Source organism: Saimiri boliviensis, chromosome 4 (assembly GCF_048565385.1).
Source record: "Saimiri boliviensis isolate mSaiBol1 chromosome 4, mSaiBol1.pri, whole genome shotgun sequence".
NCBI classification, from domain to species: Eukaryota; Metazoa; Chordata; class Mammalia; order Primates; family Cebidae; genus Saimiri; species Saimiri boliviensis.
In genome coordinates this window covers 50669598-50686277 of record NC_133452.1, presented here as the reverse complement: position 1 = coordinate 50686277, position 16680 = coordinate 50669598, and the positions used below count along the sequence as shown (strand labels likewise).

The following is a 16680-nucleotide window of genomic DNA, read 5'->3' as shown; positions in this document are numbered from 1 at the left end:
CTCTGAATTTGGCCAAGTTTGGTGGTTTCATTCACAACATTTAAGGAAAAAAGTGATCGTTTATGGATAGCAGGTAATAAAACAAACCTTTACATCACTTACTAAATAGAAACGGTTTAGGCTCACAGACATGTTAAAGCTTCCTCTTTCCCTGCAATGGTAGTCAAGCCGCACAAACGAATCAACGTTTCCTCAGTTCAAACCTGAACTGGTTACAGGCAAGCAAGGGCTCCTCAGAATTTGCTTGTTGTGCTACAAATTTTTATTTACTAACGGTTTAGGTCAAGAAATTTTTTTTGAAGATCAGATGTCTTGCTATGCCTTTGTGTGCTTTTCCCATCTGCTATGTTTGTTGCCCTGTTAGTCTCCCGACACTTCCATTTTCTCTGTGCTCTCCAAACGGCTGTAACCTGGGGTATGACGAATCACATCTCTTGTGATTCTTTTCTTATTCTAGGACTTTCCAGATCTGGACTCGGAAGACGACGCCCAGGTGCAAGCCCAAAGGTTACCAATTTAGATTTTCCAAGCACAGCGTGTGGAAAATCATTCCTCGCCCTTCATTTTGTGTCTGCTTAACGGCGCTGTCGTGCCCAAAAGTAGATACTGGCCAAGAGCTAGATTTCCAAAATGGCTTTGCTCCTTTCGAGCTGACATCGGTCTTTAACGTGCAATTTATTTCCACTGCAGCTAACCTTTCTCTCTACTCCAAATACTACCCGATACACAGAAAGCTGAACCTAACCCAGTGTAAACACCGACTCTCATCTGCTAAATTCAGCAAGGCCGGCATAGCCGTTACACTGATGTAAAAAAAAAAAAAAAAAAAAAAAAAAAAAAAAAAAAAAAAAGCGAAGCGTTAAAACAAAAAACCAAAAAAAAAAAGAAAAAAAAACACCGAAAAACAAAAAACGCCAAAACACCTCACACGAAACCAACCCGAGGGGCGGGCGTCGCCGGGATCGCGCCCTCCCGCCGCGGCCACGCCTCCCCGCCGCGGCCACGCCCCCGCCGCCTCTCTCCCCGCCGCCGCCGGCGGCCTCCGCGCGGGCCTCCCAGCCCTTATTCCACTCACTTTGTTCTCCGCCTTTGTCCTAATCCACACCAGCAGGTGGAGCCGCAGTTAAAGTTTCCGAGTCCATTCCGGGAGCGGGAGCCCATCTTGCTGGCTGCCGAGGCACTCGCTGGAGGAGGAGGGTCAGAGCTCGGGTGCAGCCAATCGAGGGCAACGCTGCTACTTATCAGAGCAGAATGGGCTGTAGTTTAGTGAAATAGGAAAGCTGCAAAACACTGTGGAGTGCTCCCGTGTAAATAAAAAGAGGGAAAAAAAAGTTTCTCAAGTCGCCGCTGCACGACGTCGGGCCGGCGCTGGGGCGGGGGTCTGCGCTCTCCCGGGCGGCCGCGCGCTGGACTTTATTGTGCCGCAACCAGCCCCAGTTCCCATTGTTTGTGTTTTTTTCAAAATATGGCAAAGGTTCAGGTGAACAATGTAGTGGTGCTGGATAATCCTTCTCCTTTCTACAACCCGTTCCAGTTCGAGATCACCTTCGAGTGCATCGAGGACCTGTCTGAAGGTGAGTGCGGCGCCCGCGCACCCGGGCTGTCAGTTGCGGGCTGCAGACGTTGAAAGTTTCCCGGGCCCGGCCTCGCGCTGGGCGGTCGTGCTCGGCGCCGGGCGGCCGCGGGCTCCTCTGCGGAGGGAAACTTGAAGTTGATGGACGACGGCAGCCGAGGCGCGCGCGGCGTTCCGCCGCAGCCCAGGCGCCTGCCGGGCTCAACTTGCGAGGAACTTGTTTGAGCCGAGGAGCGGAGGTAGCCATGTTGTCAGCTTTGTCTGCGGGCGGGCAGCTCGGGGACCCGCACTCGCGCCCGCGGCGCCGCCGGGGGTCGCGCGGCGCTGGCTCCAAGACCAGCCTCCGCGACCCTCCGGGCCCGGACACGGAGGCTGGGAAGGGAGAGGCTGTGAGTGTAGTGGCGCCGGCGAGTTCGGAGCGGAGCCATCTTACACCGAGTCGAGAATTGGGCCAGCGACCCCGGCGCACGGCGCCTCCTCTTGCCCCGCCGCCCGCCTGCCCTCCAGCCCCCGGCGAAAGGCAGGTAGTCACTCTCCACAGCTCACAGTGGAGTCGCCTCACTCTCCGGGCTGGCCATGCCCGGCCGCTTCAGGGAGGAGAGCGAGGCTGTCCTCGCGCTGATTTCTGGCTCCCTCGACCAACCAGCAGGGGAGGCGGGCGCAGGCTCGGCCCCTCCGCGCCGCGGGCTGGGCGCCGGCGTTCCCCGGGGGCCGCGGGTCCTGTTCGGCCGGTCCTCCTCGGCCGGCGCCCGGGATGCGCCGGGATGCTGGCGCGCAGGCTCCCCAACCAGCGTGGACTCCTTTCCCCTAATGACGGAAAGCTAATCTCAGGAAGAGAAATAAGAGCTGAGCTAGGAAGTTACATTTAACCTAAGAGCAGAAATTCGATACTTAAATAATTCCCAGGACTTAATCTTTGCCTTCTAAATAGTCTGAAAGACTTTCTTCAAGAACGTGTTGAAATCTAAAATAACTCCACATCCAGATACACAACACATCCTGAACATAAAACACAAACGTAGGCTAGGAAATTAAGGTAAAATACTTAGTCCAAGAATTCTTGATATTTTTTCTACGTATGTTTCAAGGTCTTAAAAATACGTATTTTAAAATATGTGCAGTAATATTTAGAAAGCTAAAACGACAATTATCTTTGCTTTTATTTTACTAAAGTAATTCAGTGCTTAGTTTTTTGCCAGTTTTGAAGGGGAAAAAGTTTAACTTCATCGATGAGGGACATCTTTGAATTAGAAGTATGTTTAAAAAATGCATTGAAGATGATTTGGCTAATCATAGCATGTAAAACTATTTTCATTTTAAAAACTAGTTTTTAATCTCTAAAATGTATATATCTTATGTGAGGCGTTAACTTTATAAAAACAATGTATGTTCATTGTAATAAACTTCTAGAAAGTTGTACAGGAATATATAAAGTTAACAGTTCTCTGTATTAAATGCCTTCCCCATCTCACTCCTTTAGGTAATCACAATTATTACTTTAACATGTGCCCCGGTTTTTTAAGACCTATGTGGAACATAAATACACATATAGGGCAAATTTTAAAAGATAGTTCATTTATTAAAATAATTTGAAATAGGCCATTGATAACATTAAGGGAGTATTTTTCTTATTACTCTGAAGTCATCTGATTACTCTCTTATGATACTACTATTAATATAAGCATTGCAGCTACAAGGCCCATTTTTCACACCCAACAGTCAGTAAATTTTTCTTTTTTATTGCCAATTGCATATAAAAACAGACAAAAGAAAAACCATTGGTTGGTCCATTCCAAACTATACCACAGTGTTCTTCAAATGTACCACCAGAAGTTCTTCAAATTACAGGTATTTCTTAAGTGATGCCTTCCATTTTAGGAGTCAGCTCTGAACAAAGAAGATAGATGACTCAGGATATCGTTATAGATGAAACCAGCCATTCATAGAAGCCAAAACATGTTCCATTTTTATGGGATCCATTCAGATCCCAGCTGAATCACATCAGGGTTTTACAGTACTGGTGTCAAGAATATACTTATTTCCAATGGTGTATTTCACTTCCAAGGCACCATTACTGAGTATTTAGTATTTTAAAAAATATTTTACGCTGAGTCATACCAAAGCTGCAAAGGAATCTTTCAAAAAGGTACCATGCCTGTGTACTCCACCTAGAGGCTATGTGGATTTAGTAAATTGAGTTTACTTAGCAAAGGCTTCTTATAGGTTCCATACTTTTAGTTTTTTTAAAAAAAATTCTGTTTTTAAACTATAGAAAAAAATTTTCTTTTAAATGAGACAGGGTCTCACTCTGTCACTCAGGCTGGATGGAGTGCAGTGGTGCAAACACAGCTCCCTACAATCTCAGTCAGCCTCCTGAGTAGCTGAGACGACAGTCAATGTGCCACCACATCGGGCTAATTTTTTAATTTTTTGTAGAAATGGAGTCTTGCCATTTTGCCCAAGCTGGTCTCAAACCCTTGGACTCAAGCAATCCTCCCACCCCTGCCTCCCAAATTTTTGTGACTATAATCACTGCATCCAGCCCAAATTATAGAATATTTTGAAAAGAATTTTCTTTATAAGTTACTTTGTCTCAAGTCTCAAAGCAGTCTGGCCACCATTTTTCATACTTTTGTTAATAGCCCCCAAACATTCACTCTCCTAGAGCTGCCCTGTAGTTTTGCTTCAGAAAAAGCCTTGAGGAATATCTGGTCTTAAGATAATTTAGTTCTAATATAAGGCTTCTATCAGGAGTTAAAACAGCCTTTAAAAATGAGAGGTGCTGAGACTTTAATGTCTGAGAGATAGAAGACCATGGATGTGCTTGATGGTCACCATGCCTATACAAGTTTTGATTGACCATCCTGCCATTAGTAAATTTACATCTTCATTACAGCTACTCTCAATTGAATACTTATCTACTAAAATTGAGCATGGTGCTTCATACTTTCCAACTTCAGCTTGTTCTAATTCCAAAGCCTAGATACTTTCCACTAGATCACAGGTCTTCCCAAGTAGTGTAATTAGCTAAAAATTCCCTTAATGACTTCCCTCATTCACTCACTCTCACCACAAATGGAAATACTTTCAGGCTGGGTAAATCAAATAATCATGGTTACCATGATTAAATAAAACAGTCAGTTACCTTTAAAATAAATGAACACATTTCTTCAACTGAGAACTTATGTAAAACATCTGACCTTACCCTTTCTCCCTCAAATACAGGGGCAGAGGAATGACATGAAAGCTGGGAAGCTAGGTTTAAAAAAAAAAAAAAAACTTATGCCAATGTATTAAAAAAAGTACTGAGCATGTAAAACTCAGTAACTATAGCAAGCATCCCATAAACATAAAAATCAATGTACAAGTGCTCCCTGAGTTGCAGCCTGTTCTTGTTAAGGCTAGATTATCTCTTCATTGCTTCTGCTCTCACTTCCCCTGCAAACAAATTCCCTTATTCCACTGCTAATTTCAGAGCTAGAAAGAATTTATCTTCCCAGTTAGGTTTTTGGAAGAAGCCCGGGGTTTGTAGTTACAGAGGCATAGCTTGGATTCTGATTCTTTGATGTACAAACTGTATGAATTTGCACAGATTACTTAACCTCTCAGAGTCTCAACTTTATTTGCATATGGGGATAATTTGATCCATATGATAAAGCTGTTGAGGTTTAACCAATAGGTATGAAGTGGCAGGACTAATGCCCAGCATATAGTAGATATTTTCTAAAATAGGTGTATCAATTATGGCTGTGTTCCTGTGCCAGTCCACAAATGCCAATTTATACCACTTAGGATCAAGGGCATTATATGAAGTGGTACAATTACATATGAAATTGAAATTTTATGAAAACCTGTGTGTGTGTGTGTGTGTGTGTGTGTGTGTGTGTGTTTTTTGTTTGTTTTTTTGAGGCAGTCTCATTCTGTTGCCCAGGCTGGAGTGTGGTGGCACGAGCTCGGCTCACTGCAACCTCCACCTCCTGGGTTCAAGTGATTCTTGTGCCTTAGCCTCCCAAGTAGCTGGGATCGCAGGCATGAGCCACCATACCCCCCTAATTTTTGTATTTTTAGTAGAGATGGGGTTTTACCGTGTTTGCCAGGCTGGTCTCGAACTCCTGACCTCAAGCAATCCAGCCACCTCAGCCTCCCAAAATGCTGAGATTATAGTAGTGAGCCATTGCCAGCCACTCTGGTAATTCCTAGTGTTATCCTCACTTGGGTAGTTTAGTACCTTTCACACCACTTTCTTAAAACAAGTTTCTTCATTTGGCTTTTGGGTCACCTACCTCATTTTGCCACTTGTTTTGTAACTTACTTTGTTTCTTTGTCTTACTGTCCTCTTTGGAGGGCTCAAATCTCCCTAGAGCAAGCCCATCTATTTTTATGGCTTTACATATCACTGACAGTCTCCCAATTTTTATCCTCCCTATTCAGTATCTTCACTTACATAGCTAGCAGACACCTAAAATATATCCAAAATGAACTCCTGATTGTTCCCCCACCAGAGTCATCCCCCTGCAAAAGTGGCTCCTGTTGCTTTCATCTTCAGAATTTTATCTAGAATGTAACTTTTGCATAGCCCCATGGCCTCAGGAGGTCCATGCCACCATAATTTCTTACCTCAATTTTTGAAATAATTGTTTCTTCTCTTGCTCTCTTACATTCTGTATTGAACACAGCAGTCAAAGCATTCCTTTTAAAATGAAAGTTGGATCCTATCACTGCTCTGCTGAAAACCCTCTGATGGTTTCCCATGCCACTCAATGTTAAAGCCAAAGTCTTTATGATGGCCTTGAAAACTGCATAATCTGGCTCCCCGCATCATCCTCAATCGTAGGGTTGGTTGCTTTCCCCCTTACTTTCATTCTGCTCCAGTCGTGGCCTCCTTGCTTTTTCTTGCCAAGCATGCCCTACCTCAGGGCCTTTATATTTACTCTTCCCTCTTATGAGGTACTCATATGGCCTGCTTCCTCTCTATCTCCATCAACAGATGATCTCAGATGTCAGATGCAGAACCCTGCATCTGGAAATGTGCTGGAAGCTGGAAATATAAGTGGTCTAGGTCTAGGACTGAGCCATGACATAATAGATCCTCAGAAATACTGACTTAATAAGAAAAAAATAAAAACTTAAAGGAGCTTTCAGTTCAGTAGATTATAGTTTATAATACAATATAAATAAGTGCATTACTATTTCTGTTATCAGTTTGGGGAACAAAAATATCTACACAGTTACACAAAAATGGCAACACATGGTGGCACTAACTGGATTATAATGAGTGACCCAGAAACTCACCCTTTGGGAGTGCTTGTGTAACAGTGTGGTGAATGCAAGAGGCAGGCCCCACAGTGCAAAATACCCAGAGAAGATGAAGAGGTCTTTCAGAGATGATTTGTATTATATGGTTGTCTTCTTCCCTCTACTAAACAGGAGTCTCCTCCAAAGAGTTCTTCTCATCTCTGGGATCATTTCACAGAATACATTATAAAACATAGTAATATCTGCTCTACTGAATTATATGTAATGCCTTGGTTTACCTGAATGTCTTATCCTCCTGCCTATCTCCACTGTGTATCACCTATTTTATTACGTGGTGTAAAGACGTTGGTTTCCTCTTCCCGATTTAAAGAATGTATGGCACAAGGGGGTGCCATAAGGAAAAAACCCGACTGTTGTCCTTTGACAGTTGATGAGCTGAAGCCACTTCCAAGCCATAAGGGAGGTTTTGTAATAATAATTTTTCTACTTCGGAGCTCTGTGATGATTTGGATCTCTACAACACAGTATAGGGCTGCCCTTCCAAAGTGTGTTGATGAGGAGGACATTAAAAGATGACATACAAGAAAAGGGGGATTCCATAGCCAAATAAATTTGGGAAATGCTGGATTAATGTTACTGGTGTTCTTTACTGAAGAAGGTGTCAGAAAACTTACTATGTCAGTGTGCTTTATGAATCCTCAAGACAAGGTTACAGCATTTCCCAAGCGTTTGGCTATGTTATCTTGTTTGTGAGGCACTGCCCAGGAACTAGTGTTTCACAAGAGTATTTTGAGAAACTCTGATATGTATAAATGCTGGTAAGATCTTTGTAAGGAGCATTTCACTGCCTTTCTGGATTTTCTGCTATGAGGAGCCAGTCGTAACAGCCAGTAAATGGCCAAGTGGACATTAAAAGAGTTTTGATGTCATCCAGTTATGTAATTACTAAATATGAAATAATTATTTGTTTTTTTTTTTTTTAAACCCTAGACTTGGAATGGAAAATTATATATGTGGGCTCTGCAGAAAGTGAAGAATACGATCAAGTTTTAGACTCTGTTTTAGTGGGTCCTGTTCCTGCAGGAAGGCATATGTTTGTATTTCAGGTAAGATTAATCTTGGTAAATGTGTATGCCAAATATGTTTCAAAGTAGACTATATTATCTATTATCTTATAACCCTTATCCCTTTCCTTTGGGTTAAGTAATTCTGCTTCTGCTACATTCACTTTTAATCTGCTTCCATCATGTTTTAGGTGGTGTGTCACAAAGGAACTCTACTTCCTAGTTTTATATGCTGATAGATGTTAATGTGATGTTTACTTTAGGGAGATGCATAGCCTACAGTAAACCTTTTGCTGTATCCTGGCACACAGGATGGTAAATTCTGGGCTTTTCCTGTGAATAGCACCTCAGTTATCAGTCTTCCAGGGTGGCTGTGTAGCAACCCAGAACATGGATTCAAAATATGTATAACTGGTGTTAGTAATATGCATCTTCAGTTTATGGTTTCAGCCACTAAGACTGATGATGACGTAACAATACAACTTTATTTCAGCATAATCAGTAGTTGAGCTCAGTTAAGAGATGTTTGGTGGATAGAGATGTGTGATCTTGGGTCACTGGAATGACATTCCAGAGTTTACTAAAGCATCTAATAATCCACATTTTCTTATAGAGGACTACTTTTGCAAATTTACTACCCACTAGTTATTTGGGAGGAGAAGTTCTACTAGTAAAGATTATATGCTTAGATACCACTTCGAGTACTTGGATCTATACCAAGGTTTCGGACATTGTCTTCTATATTCAAAAGTGTTACTTCTTTTAATCCACGTTAAACTGCTATATAAAACCATTCAGTTATTCCTCAGTTATGCATGCTTATTTGTAAGGGAGATATTTATAATAAACCAAAAAGTAACTAGCCCTAGGTTTTTAAAAAACTACTATTAATTTCTGTTGCAAATACCTCAACCAAAAAAAGTCCCATCAGTGAAGTGGAACTCACTGAAAAGACTTAATCCAGAAAGAAAATCTTAACTATTTCTATCCCTGACCTCTGTTCTCGCTTCACAGATGGGACCAATTTAAATGAATACTCTTGGTCAACTCATCCCATCAGAAACTGGCAAAGAATTACTTAGACACATGCCATCTCTAGACCTGCTACCTTTCCCTCCCCTCTCCTAAATACAGAATTTAGAATCTTGGTTTCCTAGTCTTAGTACTTTTGATTAAAAAAACAAGTAATTTAGTGTATCTACTAAAGAGATGGCTAAGAAAAGCTCAAATATACTAATTAAATATATGAATTAAAAGTGCTGTTAATCAAAGTTGTATGAGTGCACAACCCTGCAAAAGACATGGGTAACAGAATGCCCTGTTCTGTAGGAGGAAGCACTGCAGTTACAAATATAGGTCAAATCCCGACACCTCTGCGTATTAGCCATGTGTGACTTTACCTCCCTAACCTCCCTTAGTCACTCCAGTCTTGTATAAAATGTGGGTAATATTCTATCTCATTAAAATGTTATGGGGAATAAAAGAGTACAATCACTGATAAATAGTGCCCTCGTCCTATAGTTGGAACTACATTTTTATTCTCTTAGCTTCTTGAAATTGTTATATAAAAAAGCAGGACTTGATATGACACACAGGCCTAGGGAACCCATACTTTACTGGTAATTCATGATACAGTAAAATAAACCAGGGTTGGCATGTACTAATACGCCTTTTTTGCTACTATAAGAACTTACAGATAAATGCCTTGAAAATCGTTTCTTTGTGTTATTAAGAATACTCCTAAGTTTTTGGCTGAAGTACTGTAGGAAAAAATTTTATTCAAAAGTATTTCCTACTGGTGATCTTCACGTAGTTTTACCTTGGTATCAGTGTACATGTTGCCAAAAAGAACAGAGGAGGCACAATGTAAGTTCAGCCTAAAGGTTTTATAAAATTCACCATTATCAACAGAAAGACTAAATTACAGCTTTTGTTTTGTGTTTTTAAACTGCTACGGTAATCTCCTGATCTGCCATGATTTTGCCTCTCTAAATAGTTAAACATGTCTTTCTTCTGAGTGAGTCAAAGGCTAGCAGGAAGATGTCCAGACATCCGCCTCGTATTGCCAGCTAGAGTCAAAACAAAGATCTCTGCTCATCACTTCTCCATCCTAAATTACTTGAAAGGCCCAGAAGTTTCTCTACTCAAATTTGCTCAAACTGAATCTTTTTCAAATTTTAAAATGCTTTTAAAAATTGTTTTATATTTGCAACAAATTTTAAAACAGAAACATGCCAAGAACCAATTTACTGAAGGGAAGGGAAGCAATGTGGGGGAAGAGTTCTCATAGCAGTACTGAACTATTATATATTTCCCATCTCCACCACTTCCAGGTATGTTAGAATCTGTTTGGGTACACTGGAAGTAATCTAACCCCTCTGGGCAGGGGTGCATAGGATCTCGTAAGACAAATAGCATATTCTCAGGGACAAGGGTGGCTGTTCCTATTCTGGTGTCTTTCAAAAGAGATCATATACCCCTTCAGGGCAGGAACTGAGTTACCAAAGAATTCCAAAATACTAAGTGCTCAGTGCTGAGCCACACATGATATTGTAAAGATGAACTGGATGGGACTCCTGCCCTGGATAAAGCATAGCATCTAGAAGAGAAGGCTGAAGAATAAACATATTTAGATCATAGGACATACATTCTTAGAGGATTTGTGACAAGAAATATCTGCACATAAAAAAGGAATCTATTGATTCTACCTTCTGAGTTAGAAAGGACTGGCCGGGTGCGGTGGCTCATGCCTGTAATCCCAGCACTTTGGGAAGCCGATGCAGGCAGATCACAAGATCAAGAGATCAAGACCATCCTGGCCAACACAGTAAAAGCCCGTCTCTACTAAAAATACAAAAAAATTAGCCAGGTGTGGTGGCACATGCCTGTGGTCCCAGCTACTCCAGAGGCTGAGGCGGAAAAATAACTTGAATCCAGGAGGCGGAGGTTGCAGTGAGCCGAGATTATGCCACTGCACTCCAGCCTGGTGACAGAGCAAGACTCTGTCTCAAAAAAAGAAAAAAGAAAGGGCTTCACTGAGAATATACTCCCCAAAATTCTTTTTTTGGAGAATAAGCTCCAAAAAAGATTAAAAGATGAATTTTTCAGGATGTGAGAGAAAGGACCTTTCAGGCCAAGGGAACAATATGTTAGAGGCACAGAGGGTAAGAGATTTCTTTTTTAAATTTAATAGTTTTTGTTTTTGTAGAGCTGGAGTTTCGCCATGTTGCCCAGGCTGAACTCAAACCCTGGGCTCAAGTGATCCACTCGTCTTAGCCTCCCAAAGTGCTAGGATTACAGGCGTGAGCCACTGCGCCTGGACAGAGTGTGAAAGATTAGCACCACGTTTTAAAGAACCTGTGTAATTCATATCTCTGTAACAGAGGTGGAGTTAAAGTAGGTATGAATGGAGATGTTGGTTGGAGACAAACTGAGAAGGGCCTTATCAATGAACTTAAAGAACTGGGATTTTATCCCTCAGAAAATGGAATACTCCTCTGAGGATTTTAATAACCTGAGGTTTTAAAACCAAAGAGAAAGTAACAGATCTGTATTAATGCTGGTAGCAGTGCAAATGACAGGCTAGAGCTGGGGAAACCAGTTAGACAATTTTAAGCAATATTTCAGATGGGAGATGACATGAATTTAGCCTTCAGAAATGAAAACTGTTGAGACTGACTAGATGTGGCAGATAAGGGAGTGAGGGTGACTCAGGTTTTTAGCCTAGGAGACTAGCGATTTTATGCCTTTTTGTATCATCTACCTGTGGTAGGTATACAGTAAACATTAGCCTTCAATTTTCCCAAGCTATGGCATTGGCTAAAGTGTTCATGTAGGCCCAGGAATATTCCTTGGTCCCCTGGCAACAAACAGGTAAGCTAATTCACTGGGTCTTGATGATCCATTTACCACCCAGATGGCTGCTTCAGATGCCTCAGCTATCCCTGCCTGTGTTCTGCAGCCTGTGGCTCCTTCCATCTGGTTTTCTCATTACTATCCTACATACTACCGTGGATGGGGTGCTGTCCTTCACTTATGCTCCTAGTCTAGTCTAACTTGATTGATTTACTTTCTGCATTCCTCAAGGTTCACCTTACAATAGTTTGATTTAAAACAAGGTCTTCGACGTCTGCCTAAAACAATCTTTACCTTTGTTGGTTTCCACATTATGTGTGGTTTAAACAGCATATTATATTGTAGAGTCTAGCAAAGTGACTATTCATAATAGAGGATTATTAATATTTTTTGAAAATCTGCTATATAGCTATTTCCATCTCATTTTCAATTTTTTTTGAGACAAGAGTCTTCGTTCTGTCACCAGACTGGAGTGCAGTGGCGCTATCTCAGCTCACTGCAACCTCTTGTCTCCCAAGTTCAAGTGATTCTCCTCCCTCAGCCTCCCTGGTAGCTGAAACTACAGGTGTGCACCACCATGCCAAGCTAATTTTTGTATTTTCAGTAGAGTTGGGGGTTTCACCATGTAGGCCAGGATGGTCTTGATCTCTTGACCTCGTGATCTGCCCGCCTCAGCCTCCCAAAGTGCTGGGATTACAGATATGAGCCACCACGCCTGATCAAAGGTTATTTTTTACACCTTTCTTTATTGTACTGAAATGTGATCTGTGATGCTGTTCAGTTTTATACTAATTTACTGTTAGAATACCTGTGGAGGTGGTTGAGTGGGTATGAAAATATAAGTATTCTGGGTTGAAGAGGGAAAATGGTATAATAAACATTTGCTGCCAACAGGCTATGAGGAGCTAATTTAATACTTACTTACTAATTTAGGTCTGAATTTTATGACTGAAAAGCTTAAAATCGGTTACTGCTTGTAAAGGTTTTATAATGAATATTGCATAATCCCTCATGAACCACCATGCAGTATAACCAGAATTTCTTCCTTCTAGAAGTGTAATCATGCTTTCAAGTGTTGAGGGTCCTTAGATACACTGCGGCAAAACATGAACTGTCATTTCTAGCTTATTATAAGTCAGTCAAAAATAAGCATTTGCCTTCCCAGTATGATTTTCAAGTTTTTATTGTTGCATATTCAACTGATGGTTCTAGGTAACTGAAACTCCAGTCTGGCCTGCCGCTAACAGCCTTTTGTGTGTGTGTCTTTCTTTTTAAATTATTCTAGGCTGATGCACCTAATCCGGGACTCATTCCAGATGCAGATGCAGTAGGTGTAACTGTTGTGCTAATTACTTGCACCTATCGAGGACAAGAATTTATTAGAGTTGGCTATTATGTAAATAATGAATATACCGAGACAGAATTAAGGGAAAATCCGCCAGTAAAACCAGACTTTTCTAAGGTAATGTTCTTACTATTCCTTTTTAACTACTTTTACTATACAATTTTTAAAGCATTTGCTATTGCAGTTTCACAGTACACTATTAAAATGGCTTTGAGACAAAATAAATCTGAGGTCCTTATGCCAACTGGGCAAACTAATTATTGTTCCATTACCATGAATGACTTCAAATCCTACCTCCAGATGAGTCATTAGTAATTAATGTGGGCAGACACCTTGAGCATCTCTGACAGTTTAGAAAAATCAAAGTACCTCTTTTTGTTTTTCTTTTTTTTTTTTCTGAGATGGCATCTTGCTCTGTTGCCTAGGCTGGAGTGCAGTGGCGCAATCTTGGCTCACTGCAACCTCTGCCCCCCAGGTTCAAGCAATTCTGCTGCCTCAGCCTCCCAAGTAGCTGGGACTACAGGTGTATGCTGCCACCACCCAACTGATTTTTGTATTTTTAGTAGAGATGGAGTTTCAGCATGTTGGCCAGGCTAGTCTTGAACTCCTGACCTCAAGTGATTTGCCTGCCTTGACCTCCTAAAGTGCTGGGATTACAGGCATGAGCCACTACACCTGGCAAAAGTACCTCTTGTAAGAGACAGGACTTTGTTTATGGCTTTCTGTATAGCTTTTCCCATATATCATGATTCTGTTCATTTCAACCTTTAGGACATACAAATTTGTTTTTGTTGTACTGATTATTCAATGATGATATTTTTGTGTGTAACTGTTCCCAAAATTGTGAGAGAAAGTTTTGTGTTTGTTTTTCCTACGAACATGGTTATTTTAAAACACCTATATGCTTTGCTTTATCTGCTATTCTTAGAGTTTAGACTAATGGTCCTAAATATTTCTGGTAACTGAAAACAGCTTAAATTCTGAGAAGCTGAAATCTGTGATTCAGCATTCTTAAAGATACCTAGTCCTTTCTGATTTTTCACTGGGAACTATAACAGTTTGGTAACTGGTGATTTTGTGAGAGTGCAAAGTAAATGAAGTTGAACATGACACTCTATCTGCCAGACCGTGCAAGAAAAATTACATGGCAATAGAATAGAATTTTTTTATCTTTCTGATAATAAGCCAGGACTATATTTCACCCTTGTTGTGGTACCTTCCATTGATCCAATTTGTTATCTCTAAAGCACCTTGTATAACAGAAAAGAAAAGAAATAGGACTACTGTTTCTAAGAATGAGCCATCTTTGAAAGGTATAGGAAACCATTAATAAGAAGTTGTATTATTATTTCCTTTAAAATATGTCAATCTAAACAACAGAGTATCTTGTTAAATAATGCATCTTCTAAAGCATTCACTTTCAAAAAAGAGGATTCTTTCTTTTAGAAAACAGAAGTTTAGGAGTTAAGTAGTTAAAGAGCCAGATGAATCCCCTCAGATTCTCCATATCTTGTTTCTGTTCATCTAAAATAACTTCTTTTCTACAGCCCTAGTCCTTACATCTTATTAGTTATATTTAAGGTACTTTATTTGAATTATACCTTTGTATATGAACTTAGCCTTTTAGGAGTACTAATGTGAACCATTTTATAAGCTCCTATTTGCATATGATGATCTAACTTTCTTAGTGTTTACCATCTGTATGTTTCCTTTTTCCTCTAGCTTCAAAGGAATATTTTGGCATCTAATCCCAGGGTCACAAGATTCCACATTAATTGGGAAGATAACACAGAAAAACTGGAAGATGCAGAGAGTAGTAATCCAAATCTACAGTCACTTCTTTCAACAGATGCATTACCTTCAGCATCAAAGGGATGGTCCACATCAGAAAACTCACTAAATGTCATGTTAGAATCCCACATGGACTGCATGTGACCACCTACCATCCCTTTAGTACAAATTAAGCTATTAAAAATACACAGAACTATTTCCCTGAAATTCCGTAAGTACATAGTCAAAACAAAATGTGAAGAATTTGTTTAAAAACATCCTGTAGAAAGTTTATAAGAAAACCAGTATTTGAACAAATTGTGGAATATAAATACAACTATTTTTAAGTAATTTTTTTCTCTAATGTGTTATTTTATTTGTTCTGAAACTAATCTGATTAAAGCATATATATTATTTTCTTCTCCTTTATATGTAATAAAAGCACTTATAAAGAAACATGAATCATTAGACCAGGTTGTAAAGATGTCTTAGCCTCCTGGACAAAATCTTTGGACCCCTATTTTACTGGCCTTTAAACAAAGTTTACTTCAACTAAAATGTTTCTTCCTATGAAGACATATAGTGTCATTTTAATTTAAGGGGCAAATTTCCATTCTTTTTTGGCATGTCCTTAAAAAGAGGATTTGAAATCAACTATGTGCTACCAAGAACTTTAGGATCCGATTTTCCAAGCCACCTTCAAGCCTCTTACGGCTACTATTATAGTTCATGTGATGCTGGACAGCATTTGGTTTGCTTTTTAAGAAAATAACAAATGTGGCTAATTGTTTATAAGGTCCCCTGGCTATGGTTTTTGTTTCTATGACAGAGTTTAGAACATGAGAACATTTCTTGAATCATATGTCATTATTGCCCAGTGAATTCAAGACCAAATACAATATTGGGAGAAAATACAAACTCCCTGTGTTTAAGAATAAGAGATTATAATGGCTCAAATTTATTCATTTGATTTCTAAAAATACCATGAACTTTAAAAATTCTTTTAACAGATCATATTATTGGCGGTATTTATATAAAAACCATGGATTTAGAAAGGTATATTTAGCTTTATCCTAATAGATACATTACTATTTTGGAAATACATATATTTTCACACCTGTAGTACTCTTCCCCATTTCCTCTGACACTCATGCAGAATGAAATAAGGCATATTTGTGGTTCACATACTCTAGACAGCTTTTCCAGCAAGCTTTTGAAAAGCAATCTTGGAAAGGAATTCATTAACTAAATGTGCTAAATAATGTTTCTTTTCTTTGAGAGTTAAGTCCTTCCTTAAAAAGTTTCTTATACTCCATAAAATTAAGGATAGAATATTTTCATTATTCTTGCAGCTAAGCAAGACAGCCATATGATGCAGGTTATGCAGTGCCTTCATATCTAAAACTTTTATACTGCACTTTTTAAAGCTTTTTTGTTGAGGAAAGGAAAAGGGCATTTGTCTAAATACGGATTCTGAGTTGTATATATTTCCTATCATTCTAAAAAAGTGAATTTGTGAAGCAAAGTTTTGCCAGATGTTAAACTTTGAATTTAATATACCAGATTATTAAAATATTGTCCATTAACTAGTTCATAGCTTTTAAAAGTAAAATACTTCTGACTGTTAAATATATATAAAGAATATTTCATTTGTCTAATTGCAATTAAAAGAAAAATGTTAAAATATTAAAATGAAAATAAAAGCATTACTTTCCAACAAAGAGCTCAGTGGTTAATATAATAGGAACAACATATGTGCTTATTAGAAATAAAGCATATATAAGCCATATCACCAAATAAAGCAACTTACTGCTGAG

At 39.7% G+C, this 16680-nt stretch overlaps 2 protein-coding genes across 4 annotated transcripts in view; one reads left to right on the top strand and one right to left on the bottom strand.

The window, feature by feature from the left end:
- MCM9 (minichromosome maintenance 9 homologous recombination repair factor) overlaps nucleotides 1-16680 on the bottom strand; it is a 118510-nt gene that overhangs the window by 70833 nt on the left and 30997 nt on the right. Inside the window, exon 8 of one of the 3 annotated variants that reach the window (XM_074397565.1) lies at nucleotides 3132-3460. The exons of the other annotated variants lie outside the window; for them this stretch is intronic. Coding sequence (XP_074253666.1) covers nucleotides 3429-3460 — 32 coding nt within the window. The 3' untranslated portion in view covers nucleotides 3132-3428. Of the gene's footprint in view, nucleotides 1-3131; nucleotides 3461-16680 lie in introns of those variants that run through there. 3 annotated transcript variants of the gene reach the window in all.
- Nucleotides 1089-15214, top strand: ASF1A (anti-silencing function 1A histone chaperone). Its single transcript, XM_003938618.4, has 4 exons — nucleotides 1089-1574; nucleotides 7820-7935; nucleotides 13034-13210; nucleotides 14816-15214. The coding sequence occupies exons 1-4, from the start codon at nucleotides 1466-1468 to the stop codon at nucleotides 15026-15028; spliced, it is 615 nt and encodes a 204-aa protein (XP_003938667.1). The 5' UTR covers nucleotides 1089-1465; the 3' UTR covers nucleotides 15029-15214.

Excerpts from the sequence above, each read along its gene's own strand:
- ASF1A (XM_003938618.4), top strand. The coding sequence starts at position 1,466 with ATGGCAAAGGTTCAGGTGAACAATGTAGTGGTGCTGGATAATCCTTCT. Across the intron at positions 1,575-7,819 it reads CATCGAGGACCTGTCTGAAG|ACTTGGAATGGAAAATTATA; the intron begins GTGAGTGCGGCG and ends TTTAAACCCTAG. Across the intron at positions 13,211-14,815 it reads TAAAACCAGACTTTTCTAAG|CTTCAAAGGAATATTTTGGC; the intron begins GTAATGTTCTTA and ends TTTTTCCTCTAG.